The following is a 26,709-nucleotide window of genomic DNA, read 5'->3' on the forward strand; positions in this document are numbered from 1 at the left end:
AACCTTGAGGACATTATGCTAAGTGAAATAGGCCAGTCACAAAAAGACAACTGCTGTAGGATTCTACTCATATGAGATACTGAGAGCTGTCAAATTCTTAGAGACAGAGAGTAAAGTGGCGGTTGCCAGGGGCTGAGGGGAGAGGGAAATGGGAAGTGATTGTTTAATGAGTACAGAGTTTCTGTTTTACAAGATGGAAGAAGTAACAGAGGTGGATGGTGGTGATGGTTGCAGAGCAATGTGAATGTATTTAATGCCACTGAACTATACACATGAAAAATGGTAAAATAGTAAACTTCATGTTTATATGCATTTTACCCACAATTTAACAAAATCTTGTCCCCAAACCTGTGTTATATCACAGATATTACAGCTAGAATATCTGTAGAATATAAACGTAGAATAAAGGTAGAATCTGATTTATATTCAAAAATTAAGATACAAAAGTGTGGGGAGAGTATGTTGAGCAGCAGTGTGGTGGGTAAACAGTGGTCTTTCTGCTGAACCCACCCAGATCTGAAACCATGTTTAGGAAGCATTGGAAGGATCATTTGGCCCATTCAGGAAGCCCATGTGTGGATAACTGGACTTAATCCACCTGGAAGCTATGTGGCCTCAATGACTAGGGCCAGTGTTTATCCTTAGGCTGGTCATCATAGAACTAGGCCTTCCCAGAGGGAAACCAAACACTTAATCCTTTCCGTTCCAGTGACCACCCATCTGTTGAGTGTCTCTCAGTTCCGGGCTCTAGCCATAGCGGTATCCTCTGTTCTCCGTCTGTATGGAGAGCACGTTTGAGCACATTTGACCAGATTCCCATCGCTCTTGGTTGAACACCATTCCAATGATCAGCCCCATTTCTTTACCCAGGGTTCACTCTAATGGCTCCGCAGGCCACCCCTTCTTCTGGATGGATGGGTGAACCCACACCCTGTTGATATTTCACATTCATCCAGACATGCCTGGCTACAGCAGACTGGGAAGAAAGCTGTGCAAGCCTTCCGTCCTCTGCTCCCAGGGAGGCCTGCACTGCAGGAGCCAGGCCAGGTAATTAGCTCAGTGTCTCCCCTGCCAGCCAAATTCAGCCCTTCCCTCCCCATTGGATTACACCTTTAAAGCAGGTATCCCCAGACCCTGGAATATTCACATGAATAAGGAAGCCCTGCAGTAAAATGGTCTGCCAGTGGACGGGGAACAGGATTCCCATCTGTACAGTCAGAGTGGGTAATGCATAGTGCCACCTCTGCCCTGGAAGTCACATTCTGTGACCACAGCCCTCCCATCTTCTCTCAGGGCACAGAGGGAGAATCTGGAAGTGTTTGCAGTTGTGGGAGAAAGAAGGAGCTTGGCTGTGGGGTCAGAGGCCCCTGAGAGTTGGCCAAAGAAGTTATGGTGGCAGAGCAGCCACGTCCTGGCCCACCTGGCTGCCAGGCCTGACCACTCTGTACTCTCTGTTCTACCCAGATCACGATGAGGACCTAGGGCATCTGCCTGCGGACTGTCCCCCTGGCCTGCAGTGACCATGGCCCCCCGCAAGAGGAGCCGCCATGGCCTGGGCTTCCTGTGCTGCTTTGGGGGCAGTGACCTCCCTGAGATCAACCTCCGGGACAACCACCCTCTGCAGTACATGGAGTTCTCCAGTCCTATCCCCAACCCAGAGGAGCTGAACATCCGCTTTGCAGAGCTGGTGGTGAGTGAGGGGCGGGGCAGAGTGAAGGGCGGGGTAGAGTGAGGGGCAGGGGCAGAGTGAAGGGGGCGGGGCAGGGCGAGGGGCGGGGCTGGATGAGGGTCAGGGCAGGGAGGGCTTGGCCATGGAGTGGAGGGCCCCAGCAGGAGCAGAAGGAGCCAGACAGAGGGCGGGGGCCTGTGTGCGGGGATCTTCACCTGCTGAAACCCTGCTTTTGGCAGAGATGGGTCCCAGAGCACCTCAGCTGTGGGGGAGAAACGGTCAGCACTGGGGTGGACACCGTGAAGCTTGTCCCCAGAAGATGGACTTTCCTCATATCTCCACTGGACTCTAGACCTCGCTGGGCAGCGGTAGGCTCCCATGAGAGGAGCAGGTGCAGGCTTTGTGAAGTCGGCACCGAGGAGCCTCAGAGAACATCAGAATGCTTGACACCTTTTTCTCATCTGCTGGCTGGAATTTCCCCGGGATCCTCTTATCTCAGACATAAGAGACAGGTGGAATTCTGTAGGCAGATTCTGGGTACCTCAGAACAGGATTAAAAAAAAAAAAAAACGCCTTTTAATTTTATATTGGAGCATAGCCGATTAACAGTATTGTGATAGCTTCAGGTGAACAGCAAAGGGATTCAGCCTTACGTATGCAAGTGTCCATTCTCCCTCAAACTCACCTCCCATCCAGGCTGCCATGTAACATTGAGCAGAGTTCCATGAGCTATACAGCAGGTCCTTGTTGGTTATCTACTTTAAATATTGCTGTGTGTACATGTCCATCCCAAACTCCTTAACCATCCTTTCCTCCCGTCATCCTTCTCCCTGCCCCCTGCTCCAGCAACCATAAGTTTATTCTCCAAGTCTGTGAGTCTCTTTCTGTTTTGTAAGTTCATTTGTATCATTTCTTTTTAGATTTAGGGGATGGTTTTTTAAATTGAAGTATAGTTGATTTACGGTGCTGTGTTAGTTTCTGCTGTACAGCAATGTGATTCAGCTATACCTGTATATACATTCTTTTTTTATATTCTTCCCCATGGTGGTTTATCACAGGATATTGAGTATGGTTCTCTGTGCTGTGCAGTAGGACCTTGTCATTTATGCATCCTATATATAATAACTAGCATCTGTTAACCCCAACCTCCCGCTCCATCCCTCCTCCAACCCTCTCCTCCTGGGCAACCGCAAGTCTCAGATCAAGGGATGATTAACTAGAAACAAGGAGATAGAGATGCCTGAAAGACACCTGGATTGGGACTGGGATGATAACGCCTCGTGTCTAGCCTGGGGCAGACAGAGCTCTGGCATTCACACTGGCGGCAGCTCTTCCGGACTCTCTGTGATACCCATTTAGACCACAGCAGCACCCTGTGTGTGAAACATCCTATTCTGACCACAAAGAGACAGAACAGGAAGACGGCATGATTCTTCTCTTTGGAGGTCTGGTGGTGAGACAAAGCCTGCACACCAAAGAAATTCCCAGATGGGGGAGCAGGATCTGTGCCCAGGACTCGGGCCTGAACCCCTGGGAGAGAGAGCCGTAAATGCAGGGTCATCTACCATCAGCTCTTGGTCACTTATTCTCATGGCTGGCCTGCAGAGAAACAATGCAACATGATTGGAATGGGGTTTCCTACTTGGATTCGGTCATGGATGTATCTGATGAAGACAATCCAGCTCTTCAAAGCACAGGACCACTGTAAGATGGAGCAATGCCTGTGGGAGAAAAAGTGGTCCACCTTCCTCACCACATCAGGTTCAGGAAAACTCACTGTCCCAAGTTATGCCTTTCCTGGGAGTGGAGCCAGGGGTGGGAGATAGGAAATGGCAACCCACCCCAGTATTCTTGCCTGGAAAATCCCATGGACAGAGGAGCCTGGTGGGCTACAGTCTATGGGGTCACAAAGAGTTGGACACAACTGAGTGACTAACACTTTTCTTTGCTTGTGTAGAATAATATTTGAAGCCTGAGCCGTGTTTGTCAGTCCTGCTAAGATCAATTTTTCACTCAAATACTGCTAACACCATTTTCCACATTAAGCAGTTCTCCAGTTTTCTATGGACACCAATTGGATGTCCTGCAATACAACTCCATTCTGACACTTACTGCCCAGAGTTAGCACAGAGCCCACAGGTTAAGGGCTCAGATCCACGAGACTACCCCTTACTTCACACACCCATTAGAGGTGGTGGGTCCCAGGTTTCCTATGCTTCTGTCCAACATGGCTACAAACCAGGAGTCCCCATGATCTCCTCTGCAAGTGTGGTAATTTGCTAGAACTGCTCACAGAACTCAGGAAACACTTTATGTACTGTTACCAGTTTAGTATAAAGGAGATGATAAAGAATACAAGTGAGCAGCCAGAGGAAGGCGTACAGAGCATAAAGCCCAGAAGGGTAAGGTTCCTGTCCTGAGCCCAGGAGCATCTGTCCCCGGAAGGTTCGGGGTGCCCCACCCTCCCATCACGTGGACGCATACACCCACCCAGAAGCTCTCTGAGCCTTGCCATTCTGGGGGCATTTGCGGTGGTTTCAGCAAGATAGATTTTTTTCCCCTTATTTTTTATTTTATATTATAGTATAGCTGATTATGGGGCTTCCCTGGTGACCTTGGAAGAAAAGCTATGAGAACCTAGACAGCATATTAAAAAGCAGAGACATTACTTTGCTGACAAAGGTCTGTGTAGTCAAAGCTATGGTTTTTTCCAGTAGTCATGTATGGATTTGAGAGTCGGACCATAAAGATGGCTAAGCGCCAAAGAATTGATGCTTTTGAACTGTGGTGCTGGAGAAGACTCTTGAGAGTTCCTTGGACAGGAAGGAGATCAAAGCAGTCAATCCTAAAGGAAATCAGTCCTGAATATTCATTGGAAGGACTGATGCTGAAATGGAAACTCCAATACTTGGGCCACCTGCTGTGAAGAACTGACTCATTGGAAAAGACCCTGATGCTGGGAAAGATTGAAGGCAGGAGGAGAAGGGGATGACAGAGGATGAGATGGTTGGATGGCATCACTGACTTGATGGACATGAGTTTGAGCAAGCTCCAGGACTTGGTGATGGACAGGGAAGCCTGGCGTGCTGCAGTCCATGGGGTCGCAAAGAGCTGGACACGACTGAGTGACTGAACTGAACTGGTGACTAAAACAGTAAAGAGTCTGCCTGCAGTGCCGGAGACCCGAGTTCCATCCCTGGGTTAGGAAGATCCCCTGGAGAAGGGAATGACAACCCACTTCAGTATCTTGCCTGCTTCTCCATGGACAGAGGAGCCTGGTAGGCCACAGTCCACGGGGTTGCAGAGAGTCGGACATGACTGAGCGACCAACATACGACTACTGCTGCTGCTTATAGCTGATTGGCAATGCTGTGATAGTTTCAGGTGTGCAGCAGAGTGGCCCGGCCATACACATACATGTATCCACTCTCCCCCAAACTCCCGTCCCATTCAGGCTGCCACAGAACACTGAGCAGCGTTCCCTGTGCTGTACAGTAGGACCTTGTTGCTTATCCACTTTAAATACAGCTGTATGTATATGTCCATCCCAAATGCCCTAACTATCCCTTTCTCCCACCCTTCTCCACTAGTATCTGTAAGTTCATTCTCTGAGTCTGTCTTGTAAATAAGTTTATTTGTAACGGTATGATAGATTTTTAGCTCCATCTATTAGAGTTTGGGGAGTAGGGCTGAAAGTTCAAGGCTTCTAATCAAGGCCTGATCCTTCTGGTGACCGGCCCCCACCCTGAAGCTCTCTAGGGTCCACCAGGAGTCACTGCAGCAGGAGAAAAGGGACTCCTATCACCCAGGAAATTCCAAGGGGTTTAGGAGCTCTATGTCAGGAACAGAAGATATTCCTGTCAGTTCTATCATTCATGAAATTCCGAGGGGTTTAGGAGCTCTAAGACAGGAACCGGGAACGAGGGTCAGAAATATTAGGTCGACACTGCTATATTTAAAATGGATAACCGGCAATGACCTACTGTACAGCACAGGGAACTCTGCTCAGTGTTATGTGGCAGCCTGCATGGGAGGGGAGTTTGGGGGAAAGTGGATCCATATATGTGTATGGCTGAGTCCCTTTGCAGTTCATCTGAAAGTATCATGACATTGTTTGTTAATTGACTATACCCCAATACAAAATAAAAAGTTAAAAAAAAAATAAAGCATGATGCCACAAAACACCAAAACAGATTTTTTAAAAAAGAAATGTTGGGTTGGCCATAAAGTTCATTCAGGTTTTCCATAGCATCTTACGGAAGAACCCAAATGAACTTTTTGGCCAAACCAGTATATTTCTTACATTATCCCAGTCAGGGACATCTTCCTGAGAAGAGTGCATGAATTTTGAAAGAAGGACATGGCAAGCAGTGTTCCTTCCTTTGGCCCTTTTAGTCTCCAAATATTTATTGAGCATGTTAAGTGGCAGGATTTCTTACTAGGTACTTTGGCAAAAAACAAGGATGAGTCAGACTTGTCTCGTCTGCAGGCTAGCGTGAGGTATTGATCAAACAAATGAAAAATATTTGAGAGACTGACGTGTACTGGGTTTCGTGGGCTGCCAGGGATTTAGTGATGGACCCACTAAAATGGGTTGGCACAGCCCCTCCCCCCAGAATATGAAGTCTAACGAGAAGCCGGGTCTTGAACAGTAATGACAAGTGTAGAGAGTGTCTTGAGAGGGAATGTTTGGGGCGGTCTGTGGCCTCTCTAGCAGAGAGCCTTATTCTAGATTCAAGGTCCTGATGGGCCCCCTTGAAGCAGTGACAGATCTTAAAACAGAGTGATGGTCAGGTAAGTGAATGGAGGTGCAGAATGATGCCATGGAGTCCCTGCCAGAAGAAGCAGCAGATGTGAGAGTCTCAAGTAGGAAAAAGCTGGGTCCTTTGGGGGGTACCATTATGATGAGAATATCTGAGGATTTGGGATTCAATCCTAGGCATGGTAGAAAGCCACTGAAAAGGTTAACCAGGGGTTTGAGGTTCTCCAATATACTTTTCTAAAAAGACCATCTGGGGTACTTTATTGGCTCCAAAGGCACTGTGTAGACCATCTGGGGGCTCCAGGTGCAAACCCAAGCTGTGGAAGATGGTGGCTTGGACTAAAGCGTTAGCCGTGGAAATGGGGAAAAGTGGACAGATTCCGGAGCCACTGAGAAGGAAGGATAATAGGACTCGTTGGGACTAATGCGTGAGTAGGAGTCAGGGAATACCAGGTTTCTTACATGAGGATATGGGTGGATGGTGAGACCCTCAACAGGACAGGATGTGCCAAGGAGACCCAGGCTGAGGTGACTGGGGTGATGAACTCAGTTTGTATGTGCTTGCTGTGCCTCAGTTTCCTCATCTGTAAAATGGGTTGTTGCAAATGTAATGGATAAACTTTAAACCCTGAGAACAGTGCCTGGCACACTATCACACGTGCATGAGTGTATGGGGCACCTGAGGGCCGTCAAGCTGATCGGTGCACAGGCAGTTGGGTGCCAGGATTGGGCGCTCAGGACACTGGGGGGCTGAGAGGATTTAGGATCGTCACTGAGTCCTTGGGAATGACTTGTGAAGGAGTCACCAGAGGAAGCATAAAGGGAGGGGAGAAGAGGACCCAGGATGGTGCCCTGAGGGACTTAAGTGCTGAGTGATAGGAGAGAGGAGGAGAAGTCAGTCAGGGGTCCCAAGAGGAGCATAGCGCAAAGCAGGAGGGACGGCCCAAGGGTGTGATTGTCCAGGAAACCAGGAAAGAGAGACTCAAGAAGAAGTGGATGGTCCACAGAGTCATAGGTTACCAAGGCTGAACCAACCAAATTACCAAGAAATGCCATTGATTTAGTGGCAGAGACCACTGGTGAGAGAAGACAAGTGTCTAAATAACCAGAATACAAAGTTGAACACAACAGCTCTGCATTCAGGTAGGGAGGGGTGTTCCTACCTGGGAAGGGCTGTAGAAGGCTTGCCAGAGGATGCCAGCTCTGAGCTTGGCATTAGACCGTGGGGCAGGCGGGCCAGGAGCGCTAGCTGGGTAGAGCTACCTGCAGAAGCAAAAGCAGAAGAGGGTGCAGTGTGTGCCAGCCAGTGGCAGGTGCACAGAAGTCTCTTTAATTTCTGATTCTGACCACAGAAAGGAAATGCTTCAGAAACCTCGAGCAGGGTCTGGAAACATTCTTGGGATATGTAGAGAGTGGTTCCAGGGAAGAACTTTTCTTTAGCATTTGATCTACAGGAGTCTTTAGTTCAAAAAGCAGGTGACCTGGTGGGCATAGATTCAAGTTGTCCTTGTCGGTGCCACTCAGGATGGCAGCCGCCAGTCACATGGGGCTGGTGACACTTGAAACATGGCTGGTCTGAACCAAGATGGGAAATCCACAGCAGATTTTGATAACTTTGAAAAAAAAAGAATTCAAATAGCTCATTGATCTTTTTCTTTTACATTGATTACATGTTAAAATGACTCTATTTTAGATACTTTGGGTTAAATACAAGGTACCCAGGTGGTCCCATCACTTCATGGGAAATAGATGGGGAAACAGTGGAAACAGTGTCAGACTTTATTTTTTTGGGCTCCAAAATCACTGCAGATGGTGACTGCACCCATGAAATTAAAAGACGCTTACTCCTTGGAAGAAAAGTTATGACCAACCTTGATAGCATATTGAAAAACAGAGACATTACTTTGCCAACAAAGGTCTGTCTAGTCAAGGCTATGGTTTTTCCAGTGGTCATGTATGGATGTGAGAGTTGGACTGTGAAGAAAGCTGAACACCGAAGAATTGATGCTTTTGAACTGTGGTGTTGGAGAAGACTCTTGAGAGTCCCTTGGACTGCAAGGAGATCCAACCAGTCCATTCTGAAGGAGATCAGCCCTGGGATTTCTTTGGAAGGAATGATGCTAAAGCTGAAACTCCAGTACTTTGGCCACCTCATTCGAAGAGTTGACTCATTGGAAAAGACTCTGATGCTGGGAGGGATTGGGGGCAGGAGGAGAAGAGGACAACAGAGGATGAGATGGCTGGATGGCATCACTGACTCGATGGACGTGAGTCTGGGTGAACTCTAGGAGTTGGTGATGGACAGGGAGGCCTGGCGTGCTGCGATTGATGGGGTCGCAAAGAGTCGGACGTGACTGAGTGACTGAACTGACTGACTACTGACCCAGGTGATGCTAAGTGGCAAAGAACCCACCTGCCAGTGCAGGAGATGCAAGAGACATGGGTTTGATCCCTGGGTTGGGAAGATCCCCTGGAGGAGGGCATGGCAACCCACTCCAGTATTCTTGCCTGGAGAATCCCATGGACAGAGGAGCCTGGCGGGCTATGGTTCATTGGATCACAAAGAGTCAAACACGACTGAATCGACTTATCACACGTTATTAAAATTAAGTTCAACTATTCCTGCATAATTTTTTAATGTGACTGGAAAAATTTTTTAAATTTTTTAAAAACGTGGCTCATATTTCTATTGGACAGGTCAGATCTCTGTGAAGGAAAGTCTAAAAGGCTCTGAATGCAGGTATCGATATACTTAAGACTTGTACTTTCTTAGATATTACTTTCACTATCATTTTAGAAAATACAAAGATTAGTAATATGCTTTTTTTGGTCTTAATGTAACTTTTGCTTTTATTAAAAAAAAATTCAAGAATCATGTTGAAAGGCCCATTATGTTTCCATGGCCCATTAACTTTTATTTATTTATTTTTGTTGAGTCCTGGCATAGCTCATGAATCATAGGAGAAGAATTTTCAGTAAGAGAGCCTTTTAGGCACCATTCAGCACAGCTAAACCTAAAAAAGTCATCCCAAACTACCTACAGAGTTACCTGAAACTTGATGATGTCAGCAACTTCCCAGTCCAGCTCCCAGGGAAGTGTGGGTTTACTGCTGGAGCCCAGCCTTGTGTGTGCATGGCATGGTCTGGGTGGTGGTACCGCTGGAGGGTGGTCTCTGTCGGGCACACCTCCATGGGAAGCAGACCAACACCTTCCATGGCACAGGGTGCCCTCCTTAGCAGGAGGCTGAGTTAGATGAGTTGATGAATTGATGAGTTAGTTGAGTTAGATCAGTTGCCCATCTCCTCATCTTTACCAGGTGTCCTCAACCATGCTGGGGCCGATGCTGGGGTTGGGGAGCCAGAGACTTTCTGGGGACACATTTAAAGGGACAGAAACTTGAAGGATGGGGGCCAAGAGGGAAGTGGATCAGGGGACATCCCTGGTGGTCCAGTGGTTAAGAATCTACTTTGCAACACAGGGGATGCAGGTTTGATCCCTGCTTGGGGAACTAAGATCCCACATACTGCAGGGCAGCTCAAACCTGCGCACAGCGACTCCTGAGCCCCATGCACTCTGGAGTCCCCGTGCCACAACTAGAGGGTCCATGCTGCTGCAAGGAAAGATCCCGCATGATGCAAGGAAAGTCCCAAGTACCGCGACTAAGATCAGACGCGGCCAACCAAATAATATAAATTAATAATAACAGACTGGATTGGTAGACTGATTTCTTTCTTTGTCAAGCCTTGATTTATGGTGTTGACCAGCCTAAGAAGGACAAGAGGAAGAAGACAAGAAACTCCAGGCAAGAGGACTAGGAGCTAGCAAAGAAATACAGGAGAGGGGCGGGAACAGGGCCCTGGACGGGGAGGAGCCAGGGGCGGGGACAGGAAGTGAAGGAAGCCTGGACAGAAGCTTGAGGGCTTGATGCAAGGGGATGGGAGGATGGCTCTGTACTTCAAGAGAAAGAATTGCCCCAGAAAGAAAAACACCAATACAGTATACTAACGCATATATATGGAATTTAGAAAGATGGTAACAATAACCCTGTGTACGAGACAGCAAAAGAGACACTGATGTATAGAACAGTCTTATGGACTCTGTGGGAGAGGGAGAGGGTGGGAAGATTTGGGAGAATGGCATTGAAACATGTAAAATATCATGTATGAAACGAGTTGCCAGTCCAGGTTTGATGCACGATACTGGATGCTTGGGGCTAGTGCACTGGGACGACCCAGAGGGATGGTATGGGGAGGGAGGAGGGAGGAGGGTTCAGGATGGGGAACACATGTATACCTGTGGTGGATTCATTTTGATATTTGGCAAAACGAATACAATTATGTAAAGTTTAAAAATAAAATAAAATTAAAAAAAAAAAAAAGAATTGCCCTATCGTATCTTTGACGCTCTTTGAAGGAAGACAGCAGGCTGAGGAATCTGAGGAAACTGTAATTTCCTATAGGCTGAATATCCTAAGATCAACCATCTCTGGGTTTCAGACGTGTTTTTGTGTCTTTGCAGGATGAATTGGATCTCACCGACAAAAACCGAGAGGCTGTATTTGCACTGCCCCCTGAGAAGAAATGGCAGATCTACTGCAGCAAGAAGAAGGTACCCTCTCTGACCCCTTGCACTGCCGCGCAGGGTCCACAACACGGGTAGTCCTTGCTTCCACTGATTTCGCAAACCTTTGTTCCACACCAGCGTCATTCCATTCTAGGTGTGGGAGGAACAACAGTGAATGAATCAGGACAGAAATAATCCCTGCTCTCATGGAGCTTACACGCAGAGGGTTAGGGTTCTGTTCTTCTGGGTTCCAGGAGGGGTGCCGGGTCAGGGAGATGCATGATGACAAGTCCAGATTCCCTTTCCGTGGCTGTGCGCACACGGGGAGGGCGTGCCACCCCGGGCAGTACCCAGGGGGCAGCTCTGTTGGAAGGACTGGTTTGGGGGAAGTGAATGGCCTCTGCTGGATCTTTAGCCTGGGCCGTGTCCCAGGCTGTGTCCCTGTCCCAGGACAGCACGCAGGTCAGGGACACACATCAGTCTCTGCTCTCCCCGCCCGCCCCGCCCCTTCATTAAAAGGTGTCAGTCTCCTGACTGCGCCTCCCTAGCAGGGTGTGCTGGGCTGCAGTCAGGACTGAGCTGGGCTTTCTCTCTCCCCTCCACTTTCTCAGTGGCTGTGCTTTCTTCTCCCTTCCTCCCCCTCTCTGCCTCTCTCACCTCATCTCTTTCTCTCTCAGTCTCTCTCATCTCCTTTCTGTTGGGTTGGCCATAAGGTTCATTCTGGGTCTTATAGAAAAACTCAAACTTTTTGGCCGGCCCAATGTTTTAGCCTGTCTGTTTCTTTCGCTTTATTTTTCCTTCCTTGGCCCACTTTCCTCTCCATCCTTCCGCCCTCTCATCTCCCAGGCTTGCAGCTTCATGCCTTCACTTCAACGTACAGGAGTTTGGGAGTTGGGGCCTGTTATTCCAGCACCCAAAGGCTTAGAAGTCTCCCTCCCGGGAGAAGATGGGCAGGTCTGGGGCAGTGTGAGACTGCTTCTCCTTCAGGCTCCCTGAAGCCCATTTTGGCTCTTCTCTTAGTCTTCTTGCTCGGGATACTTGTTCCATCCTAGGCTCCATACTGGGCCAGACCGAGCTTATAAAGTTGGTCGCTCTTCCAGAATTGGAAGGGACTGAGGAGCAACCCAGCCCAGTTTTTTATTCTACACAGGACGCAAGGAAGGCCTGGAGGGGTGATGGCCTCACCTAGAGTTGCCAGCCAGCATGACCAGTGGCTGCGCTGACGCTTGAATGCCGGCCTGCTGAGAGCCTGCAGGCACTGCGAGCCACATCTAGTGTAGTCAAGGCATTTATTAAGCAGCTGCAGAATACCATGCTCTGTGTCCAGGAGTCTCATTATGAGGAGAGCAGATCTTTAAAAAAACTCACACTATGGAAATAAAGAAGGAAAGGAGGAGAAAATGAATTTCAGGAGTAATTCATCTTCTCTCGTGATTCCCCACTTTCCAAATCGATTTACGATGGAGGTCCCTGACGTTGATTCCTTATGAAGCTAACATAAAAATGCACTAAAATGTAAGGACACTTCTCACCACCTTCCAGACCAGTCTGTGTCATCTCCCAATACACTTTCCCACTCCCCATCTTTCCACATAGTACTTCCTCTGCCTGTAACACTCTCCCCTTGTCTCAGCCTCAGTAATCTTGAGTAACTCAGCTCAGTCCTCTCAGACCCCCACCCCATCTTCCCCATTAGCCTTCTGTGTTAAATGACCCCCACCCTGGTTTCCAGGGCCCACAGTGGACAGTCCTACCACAGAGCAGTGGTCACCCTGCCTCTGGTATTAGACAGGCTATTACATGGAAGGCTTTTTGTTCAGTACTTTCAGGGCTCATAGCAGTGATTGGCATGGAGTAGGTGCTCATTAAATGCATGTGGAGTGGCTAAATGGGAAGCCAGTGAAGGCAGGAAAGTGTGTGTTTCATGATATGTTTGTTTGTGTGCTGTGATCCCCTCTGTAAGGCAGAAGCTAGAATTTGGGGGCCTCGGTTACGGGAGCCCCGTGGCTTTAGGCATACAGCCAGGTGAAGTCACAAAGACCCAATCAAAGCAGGTTTCTCACTGATTTAAAATTTTAAGATTTAAGAAATTTAAAATCTTGGATTTTAAGAAATAAAATCATGAAACCCAAGTGGATGGGCCTGAAAGATGCAGGGCAAAGTCCAGGCTGGCTGGCAGGCAGGTGGCCCATCAGGAAGGTTCTTGAGGAGGTAAATGTTTCATGCTAATTTGAAAGCAGGAAATTGTTAGAAAGCAAACAAAGGGGAGCATCCAAATGGGAGAGAGACAGGAAGCAGGAGGGAGTGTGAAGAGCAGACCCACTGGCCGGAGAAGGGGTCTGAATTTTCAATCAGCGTCAGTGCTTGTCCAGTTCCCATCATTCCTGCCCACCCCTGGGGAGGAGTTGAGGCTTTCTCTTGGGACCTGAGGGCTGGGTCTGATCTGGGCTCTGCCTTCCAGCTGCACAGACCCCATCCCTCACCCCCTTTCCAAAACCCAGGACCTTGGGGCAGGGTGCGGATCTCTTTCTCTCCTTTTTTAAAGTTACAATTTATTGAGCACCTACTCTATGCCAGGCACTACACCAAATGCTTAATATCAATCAATATTTTCCAAAACTCCAAAAGACTAAGTTTTTTTAAAGGTCCAGACTGTCACAGACTGATACTATTTTATAAAATATAGTGAGAATGATATCAGAAAAAATGAGGTTTGAAAAAGTAGATGTACAAAGTACAAGTGCACATTTTCATTAGATTCAACAGACTGAAAGTCGTATTTCATTAAATGGAGTCAGAACAAGGATGACAGGGGAAAAAAATAAAGTATTTTTAACCATATATATTGTTCATTGAAAGTGTATATACCTGCATGGTTTCTGCCCATGTCATTATCCGGTCCTGAGGTTCGGATGTTTGTGATCTGCATCTTGCTGAGGAAGAAGTAGAAGCCTAGGGAGCTTCTGTGACTCCCTCAAAGTCACCCCGTCTAGGCGGGGCTGGGAGATGAACCTGAATGCTGACCTGGAATGAAGCTCAGGACTCCAGACCATGGTCCTGTCTTGCCGGGTGGTCCATACAACCCTTCCTCTTGTTCTAGGAGCAGGAGGACCCCAACAAGCTGGCGACCAGCTGGCCTGACTACTACATCGACCGCATCAACTCCATGGCCGCGGTGAGCCTCACGCCTGTCCTGCCCCGGCCCCACCTGGAAGGGCTCCAAGGGGAATGGGCCTCATGTTCCCTTGCAGCCCACAACTGGGGATCAGCAGCTTTCCAGTTATTCCCAAGATTGTATCATGACCCCTCCGTCCCTATAGAGTCCCCAAACTATTGAAACAGTGATTAATGATGTGTAGATCACCCAGGCTTGAGAAACAGGCTAATCATTCTCCCCATTTTACAGATGAGGAAAGTGAAGCCCAGGACTGGGACCTGGGTCTTCTTACAGCCTGACACTCTTGTCTCAGTAAACCATTTGGTGGAGCCTCATCCCTCCTGAGGCGAGGGTGGCCCCTGGTTCACAGGCAGGCTAGGGGTGCAGGGAGCTGGGAGACAGGCAGCCCAGCGCGACCTCTGCTGCTTTCTCTGACCTCAGATGCAGAGTCTGTACGCGTTTGATGAGGAGGAGACGGAGATGAGGAACCAAGTCGTGGAAGACCTGAAGACTGCCCTCCGGACACAGCCTATGAGGTGATGCCCCTTCCCTCGCTTCCTCTACATCCCTCCCCCAGTGGGCCCCTCAGCTTCTCGAAGCTTCACACAGAGCTCTGCTCCCATCCCAGGCCCCTTGGGACGCACTCTCAGCATCCCCTCCGGCTTACTTTACCCTCTTTCACATCTGGGCTCCCACTCCCCCCTCTCTCTCTGAGGAGCTGGGATGCTTCCAGAAGATGAGCATGTTGGGGAGGAGAGATGAACATAGGAAGATGAGGTAAACCTCCGGTCCAGAGGTGGGCATACGGGCAGGGTGCTCAAGAGCTCTGAGAAGGGAGGAGCCCCACCAGGGAGGTGAGAGTGGGTGAGAAATACTCTAGCCACTAGAGGGCGATGTGCTGTCTCCAGATGAGATTTCTCCATCCAGCGTGGGAGCAGGTAAGGAAGCAGGTGGTGGCTGTCTCCAGGGCTGAAAAGCACCTCTCCCTGCGTCCCAGGTCACATTGGGAAAGGGCCCAAGAGAGCCACAGGCTCCTCTCGTGTCTGGCAATGGGCTCATTCCGGCTTAGGGGAGGCAACTGTTAAATTTTCAGCAGTTTTGCAAGCTGCTTGTTAAAACTATGATTAAAATGTAAATTATATCAACTCATGATTTAAAAAATGATATAAAAACCAAAGGTAATTAAGAACTTGAAACTTATCACTCCTTAACTACCTGATGATTTGACGGCATTTTCCTATACACTGTCACGAGTGCCCACGGAAATCGCACCCGTTGTGTGTGCCTGGTGGGAATCTGTGAATTCTACATGTCTTCCCAGCTCCACGTTCAGTGGCATCACATGACTAGCTTGAAGTCAGCTGTGCTGGGAGTATTTATACCATGGAAATTGGCCAGCACCACAGTCAGGCCTGTTTCTTTCTCCAGAGGGCCAGTTGTTACCAACACACGAGTCTGCGTGTGGGTGTGTGGGGGTGTGGGGGTGTGGGCGTGTGGGTGTGTGGGGGTGTGGGGGTGTGGGCGTGTGGGTGTGTGGGTGTGTGGGGGTGTGGGTGTGGGTGTGGTCTGGGCTGACCTTTCTGCCCCAGGAGCCTGGAAAGCGGAGCCTCAAGGAGAACAGGGGCTCCCTAACCCCTACTTGTTGCTCAGGCGGGGATGGGGTCTGATTTAGAGAGGGGATACAGGAAGGCTGAGAAAGTCAGGAAGTAGAAGGGTTGAGGGGGTGTTGCCCCTCGTCTCCCCCTTCCATTTGTTTTTCTTTCTGTTAATCAAATTCTGATGACAAATGTCACACATAGTCATGGTGGAAATTTTGTGGGATACATAAAAGTGTATAATAGAAAAAAGTAAATGATACCTGTTTTAAACAACTTAATGCATTCTGTTTTTCTAAGTATATTTATATAATCATGTAGAAACACTCACAGATGCCCTTGGAATCAAATGTATTCATTATACAGAGTGCTTCCCTCAGCTTCGTTTATGGCATGTCCTCAGATCATTAATTATTGTTCTACTAAATCAAGGGTTTTAAGCCTTTGTGTGTGTGTGTGTGTGTGTGTGTGTGTATGGATGCACACATGTGTGCCATGGATGACTTTGGTACCCAGGTGAAACCTATTGACTGCTTATTAGAACGATGTTTCTAAGTAATAAAGTAGATAGTAGGTAAGGTTTAAAAATGAGCCAATTAAATTGAAATACAGCCACCAAATTTTAAACATTTGTGAGATAGCAGTAAATGTACTGCTTTATGCCTTAAATAAAAAGAACTAGCAACCACCATAATTTTGAAGTGCTGATGAGTGGAAATGATATTTTGAGATATCTGTAACAGCTGCAATTTGAGATGAAAACAGCTGTGATTTCTTTGGGTGAGAAAGTCAGAAATTCTGGTAATGCCACTATATTTTATTGCTTACCTTCATCATTGAAAGAAATGCTAAATTCAAGGTTGCTGCTGCTGCTAAGTCGCTTCAGTCGTGTCCGACTCTGTGCAACCCCATAGACGGCAGCCCACCAGGCTCCCCCGTCCCTGGGATTCTCCAGGCAAGAACCCTGGAGTGGGTTGCCATTTCCTTTTCCAGTGCATGAAAGTGAAAAGTGAAAGTGAAGTCGCTCAGTCATGTCTGACTCCTAGTGACGCCATGGACTGCAGCCTACCAGGCTCCTCTGTCCATGGGATTCTCCAGGCAAGAGTACTGGAGTGGGGTGCCATTGCCTTCTCCGAAATTCAAGGTAGAGATTACCAAAAAAGTGTATTTTTTGTTTCCCATGGAAGTTGATTAGCCATAGACCCCTTAGGGGAACACATATTCCAGGTTAAGAACTCCTGCACGAAATGGTTTTTAGTGTTTTTTGCTAACATTTAAGCTAACTCAGATGTTTTCTTAGGGATCCCTTAAAGAGTGCCTTCCCCAGTCTTGATCCCTCGATGCAGTGACTGATGGCTCCCCTCTCTGGAAGTCTTCCTTGTCTGCTTGTAATTCTCTTCATTCCCATCCTCACTAGTGATGAGTCTTCAGGTTTAGCAGCCATGATAATTATCCTAATAATTATCATAATCATCCCTTTCACGTGTATACCTTCATAGTTGTGTCACTGACAGTCAGTGATGTGCAAATGCACAGTATTTAAAATGCAAACAAGACGTGAGTCCCTTGTGGGGTGGTAAGGATTTTAGAGCTTTGTTGTGGTTCAGTTGTTAAGTGATGTCCAACTCTTTGTGACCTCATAGACTGCAGCACACCAGGCTTCCCTGTCCTTCAGTATCCCCCAGGGTTTGCTCAAACTTATGTCCAACCATCTCATCCTCTGTCACCCCTTCTCCTGCCCTCAATCCTTCCCAGCATCAGAGTCTTTTCCAAAGAGTTGGCTCTTCACATCAGGTGGCCAAAGTATTGGAGATTCAGCATCGTTTTTTCTAATGAATATTCAGGATGGATTTCCTTTAGGATTGGCTGGTTTGATCTCCTTGCAGTCCAAGGGGCTCTTTAAAAGTCTTCACCAGCACCACAGTTCTAAAGCATAAGCTCTTCAGTGCTTTGAAAGTGAAAGTGTTAGTTGCTCAGTCATGTCCGACTCTTTGCAACCGTGTGGACTGTAGCCTGCCAGGCTCTTCTGTCCATGGGATTCTCCAGGCAAGAATACTGGAGTGGGTTGCCATTTCCTTCTCCAGCAGATCTTCCCTACCCAGGAATCGAACGCAGGTCTCCTGCATTGCAGGTAGATTCTTTACTATCTGAGCCATCAGGGAAGCCCTAATAAGTTGACCATATAGCAACCATGGAGGGATTAGTGCTTTAGATAAACCTTACGAGTGAACCAAATGGCTTCTGTAGGTGGGACACAGTGGTCCCTAGATAAAGGGTAGCTATTTGCAAAATGCAGACAGAACAATATGCAAATACAGGATACCTGTTTGGCTGACGGCTCTGGTCTGGGCAGGTTTGTGACCCGCTTCATCGAGTTGGAGGGCTTGACCTGTCTGCTGAACTTCCTCCGGAGCATGGACCACGCCACCTGCGAGAGCCGCATCCACACCTCCCTCATTGGCTGCATCAAGGCGCTGATGAACAACTCGCAGGGGCGGGCGCACGTGCTGGCGCAGCCCGAGGCCATCAGCACCATCGCCCAGAGCCTGCGCACGGAGAACAGCAAGACCAAGGTGGCTGTGCTGGAGATCCTGGGTGCTGTGTGCCTGGTGCCCGGCGGCCACAAGAAGGTGCTGCAGGCCATGCTCCACTACCAGGTGTATGCAGCTGAGCGGACGCGCTTCCAGGTGAGGACCTGGCAGAGGGCCTGTGTAAGAAGCCCCAAGGGCCCTTAAGAGAGCGGGGTTTGGCTGGGATAATGCACTCTTACCTAGACCGTGGGTTCCTAGAGGCTAGGACATTGCTCCGCTTCATTTTTGTGGCTCTACAACTCTGAGCCCAGTACCTGGCTCAGATAGGGGCTCCATCAAGAATTATTGAATTGAATGCCATTGCTCGAATCAAAATTTCAGGCCTCAGAACTTCCCTGGTGGTGCAGTGGTTAAGACTCTGCACTTCCACTGCAGGGACACTGGTTCAGTCCTTAGTCAGGGAACTAAGATCCTACATGCTGCTCGGCGTGGCCAGGTAAAATAAAAGGTGTTAGGGCCTAAGCCTGGACCAGTGCCTACTTTGGGGACACTGGGACCAGTCCCAGGAGCTCAGGCCATGCTAGTGTCTTTATTTCTCCTTGCCTGTGCCAGTAAAGAGACAGACAAGAAGTATAGTGTCTTGGTACAGAGTAAGTCTCAGTAGATGTGACCTGTCATCACAAACTTTATGGTTTGCCCACCAGAATTGACTACATGCTTATTCTGTCATCAAACATTTTAAAGCACCCACTCTGTTTGGAAAGTGACCCTCGACCCTTTGCAGAATATACAAAGGAGATGAAAAGTAGAAACCATGCTATTAAGGAGCTGAGAGTGAATATAGTTACTCTCTGTATCCTCTGGGGTTCCTCCTCCAGGACCTTCACAGGTAGCAAAATCTGTGCATCCTCAAATCTCTTACAGTTGTGCAGTATTTGTGTATAACCTATGCACATCCTTCTGTATACTTTAAGTCATCTCTGGATTACTTATAATACCTACTATAATATAAATGCTCTGTAAATAACTATAAATAAAATATAAATGCTATGTAAACAGTTGTCAGTTCACAGCAAATTCAAATTTTGCCTTTTTAATCTTTCTGAAATATAAAATATATATGTATATATTATGTTTTAATGTGGGGTCGGTTGAACCCATGGATATGGAGGGCTGATGAGCTGTAAACAGCTGTAAAGTGCTGAAACAGCATTTTGGCATCACCCAGCAAAATACAGCAAGTCCCCAGGGCTGAGTGGGAGAGGAATAAGGCAGGACTGGGGCTGAGATGTGGAGAGGCAAAGCACGCTTCTTGGAAAAGGTGGACTTAGAGAACGTTCGAGATGAGTTGGATAGATCGGGTACAGAGAATGAATGCAGCGTTCTGGGTGGTTGGAACGGTGGGAGCAAAGGTGTGAGGCTGGACCTGTAGGATCCTGATCCCTCCCTTCTTTTCGGTCCTGCCTTTCCATCCAGACCCTCCTGAACGAGCTGGACCGGAGTCTGGGCCGATACCGGGATGAAGTGAACCTGAAAACAGCCATCATGTCCTTCATCAACGCTGTCCTCAATGCTGGCGCCGGAGAGGTGAGGCCTCTCCTCCGTGTCCTTGCTGTGCTCTGACTTTCTGGCCCTGGGAAGAGGGCGTGAGTGCTGCCTGGGGAAGTGGCAGAGGGTCGGTGTGGCTGCCAGTGCCGTCATCGTGTCTTCAGATTGTCTGTATCATGTCTTGCCCCCTGCACTGGACGCCAAGAAAGAGGGGCTCCTGGGGAGCTCCCTGCATGGGTGGCGTCGTGGCTTATGTGTGCCATGGTCAAAACCCAAGCTTGTCTGGCTGATGATGGCTTAGGATGGCGGGGGATCACTTATAGGAGGAGGACAAGTGTTGGCCCTTCTTTCTCAAGCTTTCCAAAGACCTGTTTCTGGACTGATTGCTGAGTTAGCTAGTCATAGTCTTCTAGCATCTTCTGTTAGGATGTGTGACTTCTGATTTTCCTTCAGAATGGGGTCAGAAATGGGATTCGCAGACCTTAAAAATAGAAGAACGGATGAACTTAAAGAGCAGGTGAACTCCCCAATTCTCAGGCAGTCTGATGCCTTGGTGAAGGTCAGCTTGTTGAAGGTCAAAAGGGGCAACTTAATGATCTCTTCTTTCCCCTGTTTTCTGCCAGCATACTATCTTTTTTTTTTTTTTCCCCCCGCATCCCATCCTGATGACCTGACTTAGGTGAGGTAGGTTGAGGGAATTACCTGTCCCTAAGATGCTGACATCACCTGGGTCAGTACCAGCTATTTATCCTGACATCTGTTCTGATCAGTTGCTAACCATATCTCATTAGGTAGTTTTTATGAATATCATTCTTGTTAGGTAGGTAATGTTATGCCCATTTAACTGATGAGAAAACTAAGCCTTCTGCAGAGTCAAAAAACTGTTAAGTGACAGAGCAGGGATTGGAACCAAGATCTGTCTGGTTCCAAAGCGTGTGCTCTGTATCACTCTTCAGCACCGCTCTTTGAGGCCAAAATCTTAGAGAAAGCTGGTGAAGGACTTAAAGGAAGTGAGGCAGGAGAGCTGAAGCGCATGACTAACAGGTGAAAGGGTGTCTCCTCCCACCCCCTCCTTGCTGCTCTGGGACCTGAAGCAGTTCCGATGCATTTGCTGCTGGGGGTGTGGTGGAACCGGAGTGGCCGTGAGGGGACTACTGGGGGACTCTTGCAGAAATGGACACCAGCCGGTGAGCCTAGTACCCCCTTGGTGACCCCCAGGATAACCTGGAGTTCCGTCTGCATCTGCGGTACGAGTTCCTGATGCTGGGGATACAGCCCGTGATTGACAAACTCCGGCAGCACGAGAATGCCATCCTGGACAAGTAAGGCCCAAGCCACCCATTCCCACCGCAAACCTATGGGGAAAGCACCTCAGTGGGGGATGGCCGAGAACCTCAAAGAGGCTTCTGTTCCCTGGGAGACCACCTGCCACACCCAGCATCAGTTCAGGAGCAGCTCTGGGTCTGGGGGAGAGGTGGATGACGGCTCTCCCACCCCCTGTCCCACATCACCTGTGTCCCCTCCTGGCCTCCTCGCCAACCTCCTGTCTCATCTCTGATGTTAGAGGCAGGTGGACCCAGTGGTCCTCTGCCGTGGCAGTACCAATCCTGGGGGGAATTTGGAAATGTAGGGGTGTTCTTCGGTTTTCAAACTGGATGGGGGAGGCACTACTTGCATTGGTTGTAGGGAGCCAGGAACGCCAAACATCCACCGTGCCCTCCTGCTCAGCAGAGACCCGCCCCTCAAGGTGCAAGCCATCAAGGCCTTTGTTGACTGAAGAGCACAATGACGCTCCTGTGTATCACCAGTGGGCCCCTCTGGTCCACCCCCTTCACACAGGCTATTTTATTACACTAGGTCTTAAGGGAGAGTGGATGGGTGGATGGATCCTTTTGCAGTGGAGTGGAGGAGGGGATGGGGCAGAAAATGACAGATTGGCTTTGAGTGGAGACCTAGGATGGTCTGAGAACACTGGGGAAGGTCAGCCTAGGGCAGTGATCCTTGACTGTGGGTGATTTCACCCCCCCTCCCAACCCAGGGAACATTTGGCAGCACCTGGAGACATTTTTGGTCATCACAACTCAAAGTGGAGGGCGCTGCAGGCATCTGGTGGTAGAGGTCAGGGATGCTGGTACATGTCCTTCAACCCACAGGTCCACCTCCCCCCACAGAGTCAGGGATGATCCAGCCGCAAATGTCAACCCGGGAAAGCCTGATTGAAGGTCATGGGACCCTGGGTTGGCCTCTCCAGGGACAGGCATGAGATCCTATAAAGGATGAGAGTGTTGACTTACAGGAAGCTAACTTCTTTCTCGTTTTGCCTTGGCCTCATTTGCATGAAGCCTTCAGATTTAGTCATTTCAGAGGCTTACAGGGGCTGTAACCCTCACCCAGCGCTGACCTGGCGGTCATGTCTACTTCCTCTATCCCCCCATCCCATCTAGGCATTTGGACTTCTTCGAGATGGTCCGGAATGAGGATGACTTGGAGCTGGCCAGGAGGTTTGACATGGTGAGAAGCCTGCAAAGGCAGGACAACTGCAGTGGGTCCTGACTCCTGTGCTGTGTGTTAGCCTGGTTCCCTGGTGGTGCCACCATGGCCGGGTCTCACTTCTGGAGCCCTGGCACTATAGTGGCTCTATAGGGCCTCGCCTTAAACTGGGAGAGCATCTCCCCTGGAGGAGACTACAACCCCCAAAGGAAGGAGAGACAATTCTTACACACGGCTACCCTTGAATGCCTCCTCTGGGATGACTTTATCCCTGTCTTCCAGTAATCTGAGTCACCTTTCCCCATTGCTAACCTGATCCTGCTTAGCAAACAAAATCATTTCCATGTGAGCCTTGGTAACCCTGAAAATACACACACCTGCTGCTTTAATATGGTGCTAGAAAATCCCTGTCCAAATAGAGACCTACTTTAGGCTGGTGCTTCAGTGGCCAAGCACCATCCTTTTTGATTCTGAAAAGAGCCCCAGATATAAAGAGAAGGATACCAATGTTCCAGAGGACCAGCGGCTTCTTGCTGTCACACAACTGCAGAGTTGTTCTGGCGTTTGCACCCAAGCTGTGGATCTAGGCCATGTGCTCCTGGAGTCAGCCAGGCCCTGCTTCCTCCTCTTAGTTTGAATCAGTAGTTCTCAACTAGGGGCGAGTTTACTTCCCTTGGGGGCATCTACAATGTTTAGAGATGTTCTTAGCTGTCACAGCAGGTGTGAGGAGGATGCCCCTGCATCTGGTAGATGTAGGGCTAAGATGCTGCTAAGTCATCTGCAGTGAACAGGGCAGCCCCTCACCCCCACGGATAAAGAACCATCTAGTTCAAGATGCTGGTGGTGCCAAGGCTGGGGAACCCTGGTTTATATAATTAGCACATCTCTCTCCTCCTTTTCTCTGCCCTTCTCTTTTTCTAAGTCTGGACCAGAGGCAGGGAAGGAATGCAGTCCTGTAGGATGGGGCTCAGTGGATGGAAACAGGGTCGTCTCCCCGTCTCTTCTCTTCCCCGCTCCTTCCCCTCCCCTCGCCCCATTCACTGTGCCCCCCACACCCTCAGGTCCCCCCTCTCTTCTCTTCCCCGCTCCTTCCCCTCCCCTCGCCCCATTCACTGTGCGCCCCACACCCTCAGGTCCCCCCCTCTCTTCTCTTCCCCTGCTCCTTCCCTTCCCCTCGCCCCATTCACTGTGCCCCCCACACCCTCAGGTCCACGTTGACACCAAGAGTGCTTCCCAGATGTTTGAGCTGATCCACAAGAAGCTGAAGCACACGGAGGCCTACCCATGCCTGCTGTCCGTCCTGCACCACTGCCTACAGATGCCCTGTGAGTAGCACCCTGCCCTTGGCCAGTCTGAGCCCTTGGTCCGGGGCATCTTGAGAAAAGGTGTCAGAAGCTCCCAGGGTAGGGGTGTCTCCCCGTGTCTCCCTCCTGGCCCAATTGTACCCCAGTTCCCAGGAGGTCGGACTGGAGGACTCAGGCCCCTACTCTACCTGTCCTCCTTGGAGTCAGGACTCCCACTGTCCCCAGCACAGGGGCTGAGGATCAGCCCTGAGCAATGCCAACATCCTGGACCAACACGCAGAACTTGATCCCTGCTGAATCAAACAGCCCTGACTGCCAGCTCGTGGCAGCGTTGTGATGGGCCTTCTCGGGGCGTTCCAGAAAGAAGTTTCATGCTTGCAGGAGCAGTACAGCTGCGGAGTGGAGGTTGTGGCAATCACGTGAAAGCAAACTCGTTGCTTTGTTTTTAAAGATTTTATCAACTCTTCCATCTAACCCTGGCTGGCTCCCACCCTAGCGCCCTTTTTCCTGCCTCACTTTACAAATACCAAATGACCGTGTCTATAGGAGCAGGTGCTAAACTCTTAAGATCCAGGTGTGTGCAGTGACCAAATAAATTATGCAGAGTTACTAGTAGCCACCCCAGTGTGCGATCTGAAATGAGTTGGAGCTGCACCATTTGGTATTTAAGCTCTTCGTAAAATAGCAGATTTGGAAACTGGCATGGACCAATAAAATGGTCACCCCAGACGGACTCTCTTTAGTGGTGGTGATGATGCTGGTGTTGGTAATCAGGTAGTGCTGAAAAGTACAATTTATTGTTGCCCACTCAGGGCTGGGTCAGAGAAGGCAATGGCACCCCACTCCAGTACTCTTGCCTGGAAAATCCCATGGGCGGAGTAGCCTGGTAGGCTGCAGTCTGTGGGGTCGCTAAGAGTCGGACACGACTGAGTGACGTCACTTTCACTTTTCACTTTCATGCATTGGAGAAGGAAATGGCAACCCACTCCAGTGTTCTTGCCTGGAGAATCCCAGGGACGGGGGAGCCTGGTGGGCTGCCGTCTATGGGGTCACACAGAGTCGGACATGACTGAAGTGACTTAGCAGTAGCAGCAGGGCTGGGTGTGATGGGAGATTTATATAGTATCTCTAAATCTCAAAATGGCTTAAGGCATGTGTTCTATTATCTACGTCCTTACAGTGGGGGAGCCTGAGAATCAGACAGTCTTTACATATGAAAGAATTTTGTTTCTTTGGAGTCAGGACTTAATTTTTAAATTTTTTTAAGAGGAATTTTTTTTTCAAAAATATTTATTTGGCTGTACTGGGTCTTAGGTGCAGCATGCAGGATCAAGTTCCCTGACCAATAGTTGAACCCAGGGCCCGCCCGCCCCCATTGGGAGCGTGGAGTCTTAGCCGCTGGACCACCAGGGAAGTCCCCAGGGGTCAGGGCTGTAGATGAATCACGTTCTACTTCTGTGAGCACAGGCTTTACCCTGTGAAAGGAAATGGAAGACATTATCATTTTGCAATGCATGTGCCAGTGGAGGGATGGGAGGATGGACAGAGTGGCCTGGACCAGGAAGCTGCCTGTTCTCCAAAACCCAGTCTAGAAGGTCTTGGTGAAAGACTTGAGAATTCTGACTTCTGCTCCCATGAGTGTTTGGTACTCCAAGGGCATTGTGAATGGGTCCCCCTAGTCTGCCTCAAAATGGAGCTGTGCAGACATGACCTTCCTCCTTGTAGGCATTATGGTCTGCCTTTGAGGTCAGGATCTTGCTGTTTGACCCCCACCTTGGTGGTCAGTAGAAACACAGTACTTGGATTATGAACCCAGGAAGAGGAGCCTGTGGCGATCCCATGAAAAGAAAGTCCTTCTCCAGCCAGACTAAATTAGGGCAGACAGCAGTAGGGCCCTGTAGAAATAGGCACAACCCACTCAATGCCTTTGCCTTCACAGTTCAGGGTCACCTTCACCGAAAAATCTGCCTGGATTCCAAGACTGCTTCTCCAGCCCATTCTGACCCCCATCTCAGTACACACCTGTAATTATTTTCCATTCCTGTAGGACAATATCATCAATAAACCTAGAGCCTTTGATTTTTTAAAAAAGTTTCCCTAGAGACTTCATTATTCAGCATGTAATGTTTGGAGCAGATTTACTTTCTTGAATGTGCTTTTCTAAGATAATTGTTAAAAAAAAAAAAAAGCAATTTGCATTCCTAAGGCATGGGATGCTCAGGGTACCAACAGGGAAGAAGGCAGCCAGAAAGCATTTCAGGGAGTAGAGAAATATATCTAGAGGGTTGACACATTCATAAAAGGTCAGTTGCAGATCAGCAAGAAATGATAGGATTTATGAGCCTTCATTATCAGCAATCACATTTCCTCCTCCATCATCCGGGGAGCTTGCTGAGGAGATTGCTTTCTTCCCCAGCCTGGCCCCAGGCGGTGACCCTAGGGCAGGGCCCCAGGGGGCTCTGCAGCTCAGTCAAGATAGGATGTCTTTCGTTCTGCAGACAAGCGAAACGGTGGCTACTTCCAGCAGTGGCAACTCCTGGACCGCATCCTGCAGCAGATTGTCCTCCAGGATGAGAGGGGCGTGGATCCTGACCAGGCTCCCTTGGAGAACTTCAATGTCAAGAACATCGTCAACATGTGAGCAGTGGCCATCCCTTACCTGTCTTTGTCTTCCTTCCCCATCTCTCTCCTCCTTGGCGTCTCACCAGCAAAATCTCAGCTCCCTCTCTCAAACCCAGACAGGGCTCCAGATGGGCCCTGGGCCAAAGCATCCAATAGAACTGCCTGAGATAGCAGAAACGGTCTCTATGCACACTGTCTAAACGTGGCCCCTGGGCGCTTGACCCATGGTTAGTGTGACTGAGAAACTGAGTTTTACGTTTTATTTCGTTTTCATTAAGTCCATGGGGTCGCTGAGGGTCAGACACGACTGAGCGACTTCACTTTCACTTTTCACTTTCATGCATTGGAGAAAGAAATGGTAACCCACTCCAGTGTTCTTGCCTGGAGAATCCCAGGGACGGGGGAGCCTGGTGGGCTGCCGTCTATGGGGCTGCACAGAGTCGGACACGACTGAAGTGACTTAGCAG

General features: G+C 49.1%; 1 protein-coding gene across 6 annotated transcripts in view; it reads left to right on the forward strand.

Annotated features, from left to right (window-relative positions):
• Positions 1 to 26,709, forward strand: part of DAAM2 (dishevelled associated activator of morphogenesis 2) — a 136,369-nt gene that overhangs the window by 78,352 nt on the left and 31,308 nt on the right. For 5 of the 6 annotated variants that reach the window (XM_086370638.1, XM_086370634.1, XM_086370635.1 and 2 more), the window contains exons 2-11: positions 1,465 to 1,690; positions 10,951 to 11,040; positions 14,096 to 14,170; positions 14,594 to 14,688; positions 18,101 to 18,434; positions 19,755 to 19,865; positions 21,045 to 21,148; positions 22,271 to 22,337; positions 23,524 to 23,641; positions 26,119 to 26,257. In XM_086370638.1, coding sequence (XP_086226764.1) covers positions 1,523 to 1,690; positions 10,951 to 11,040; positions 14,096 to 14,170; positions 14,594 to 14,688; positions 18,101 to 18,434; positions 19,755 to 19,865; positions 21,045 to 21,148; positions 22,271 to 22,337; positions 23,524 to 23,641; positions 26,119 to 26,257 — 1,301 coding nt within the window. In that variant the 5' untranslated portion in view covers positions 1,465 to 1,522. Of the gene's footprint in view, positions 1 to 1,025; positions 1,048 to 1,464; positions 1,691 to 10,950; positions 11,041 to 14,095; positions 14,171 to 14,593; positions 14,689 to 18,100; positions 18,435 to 19,754; positions 19,866 to 21,044; positions 21,149 to 22,270; positions 22,338 to 23,523; positions 23,642 to 26,118; positions 26,258 to 26,709 lie in introns of those variants that run through there. The other variant, XM_086370637.1, reaches the window with a different exon arrangement.

Source organism: Bos grunniens, chromosome 23 (genome assembly GCF_055505025.1).
Source record: "Bos grunniens cultivar Pamir isolate PY7600 chromosome 23, Bosgru_T2T1.0, whole genome shotgun sequence".
NCBI classification, from domain to species: Eukaryota; Metazoa; Chordata; class Mammalia; order Artiodactyla; family Bovidae; genus Bos; species Bos grunniens.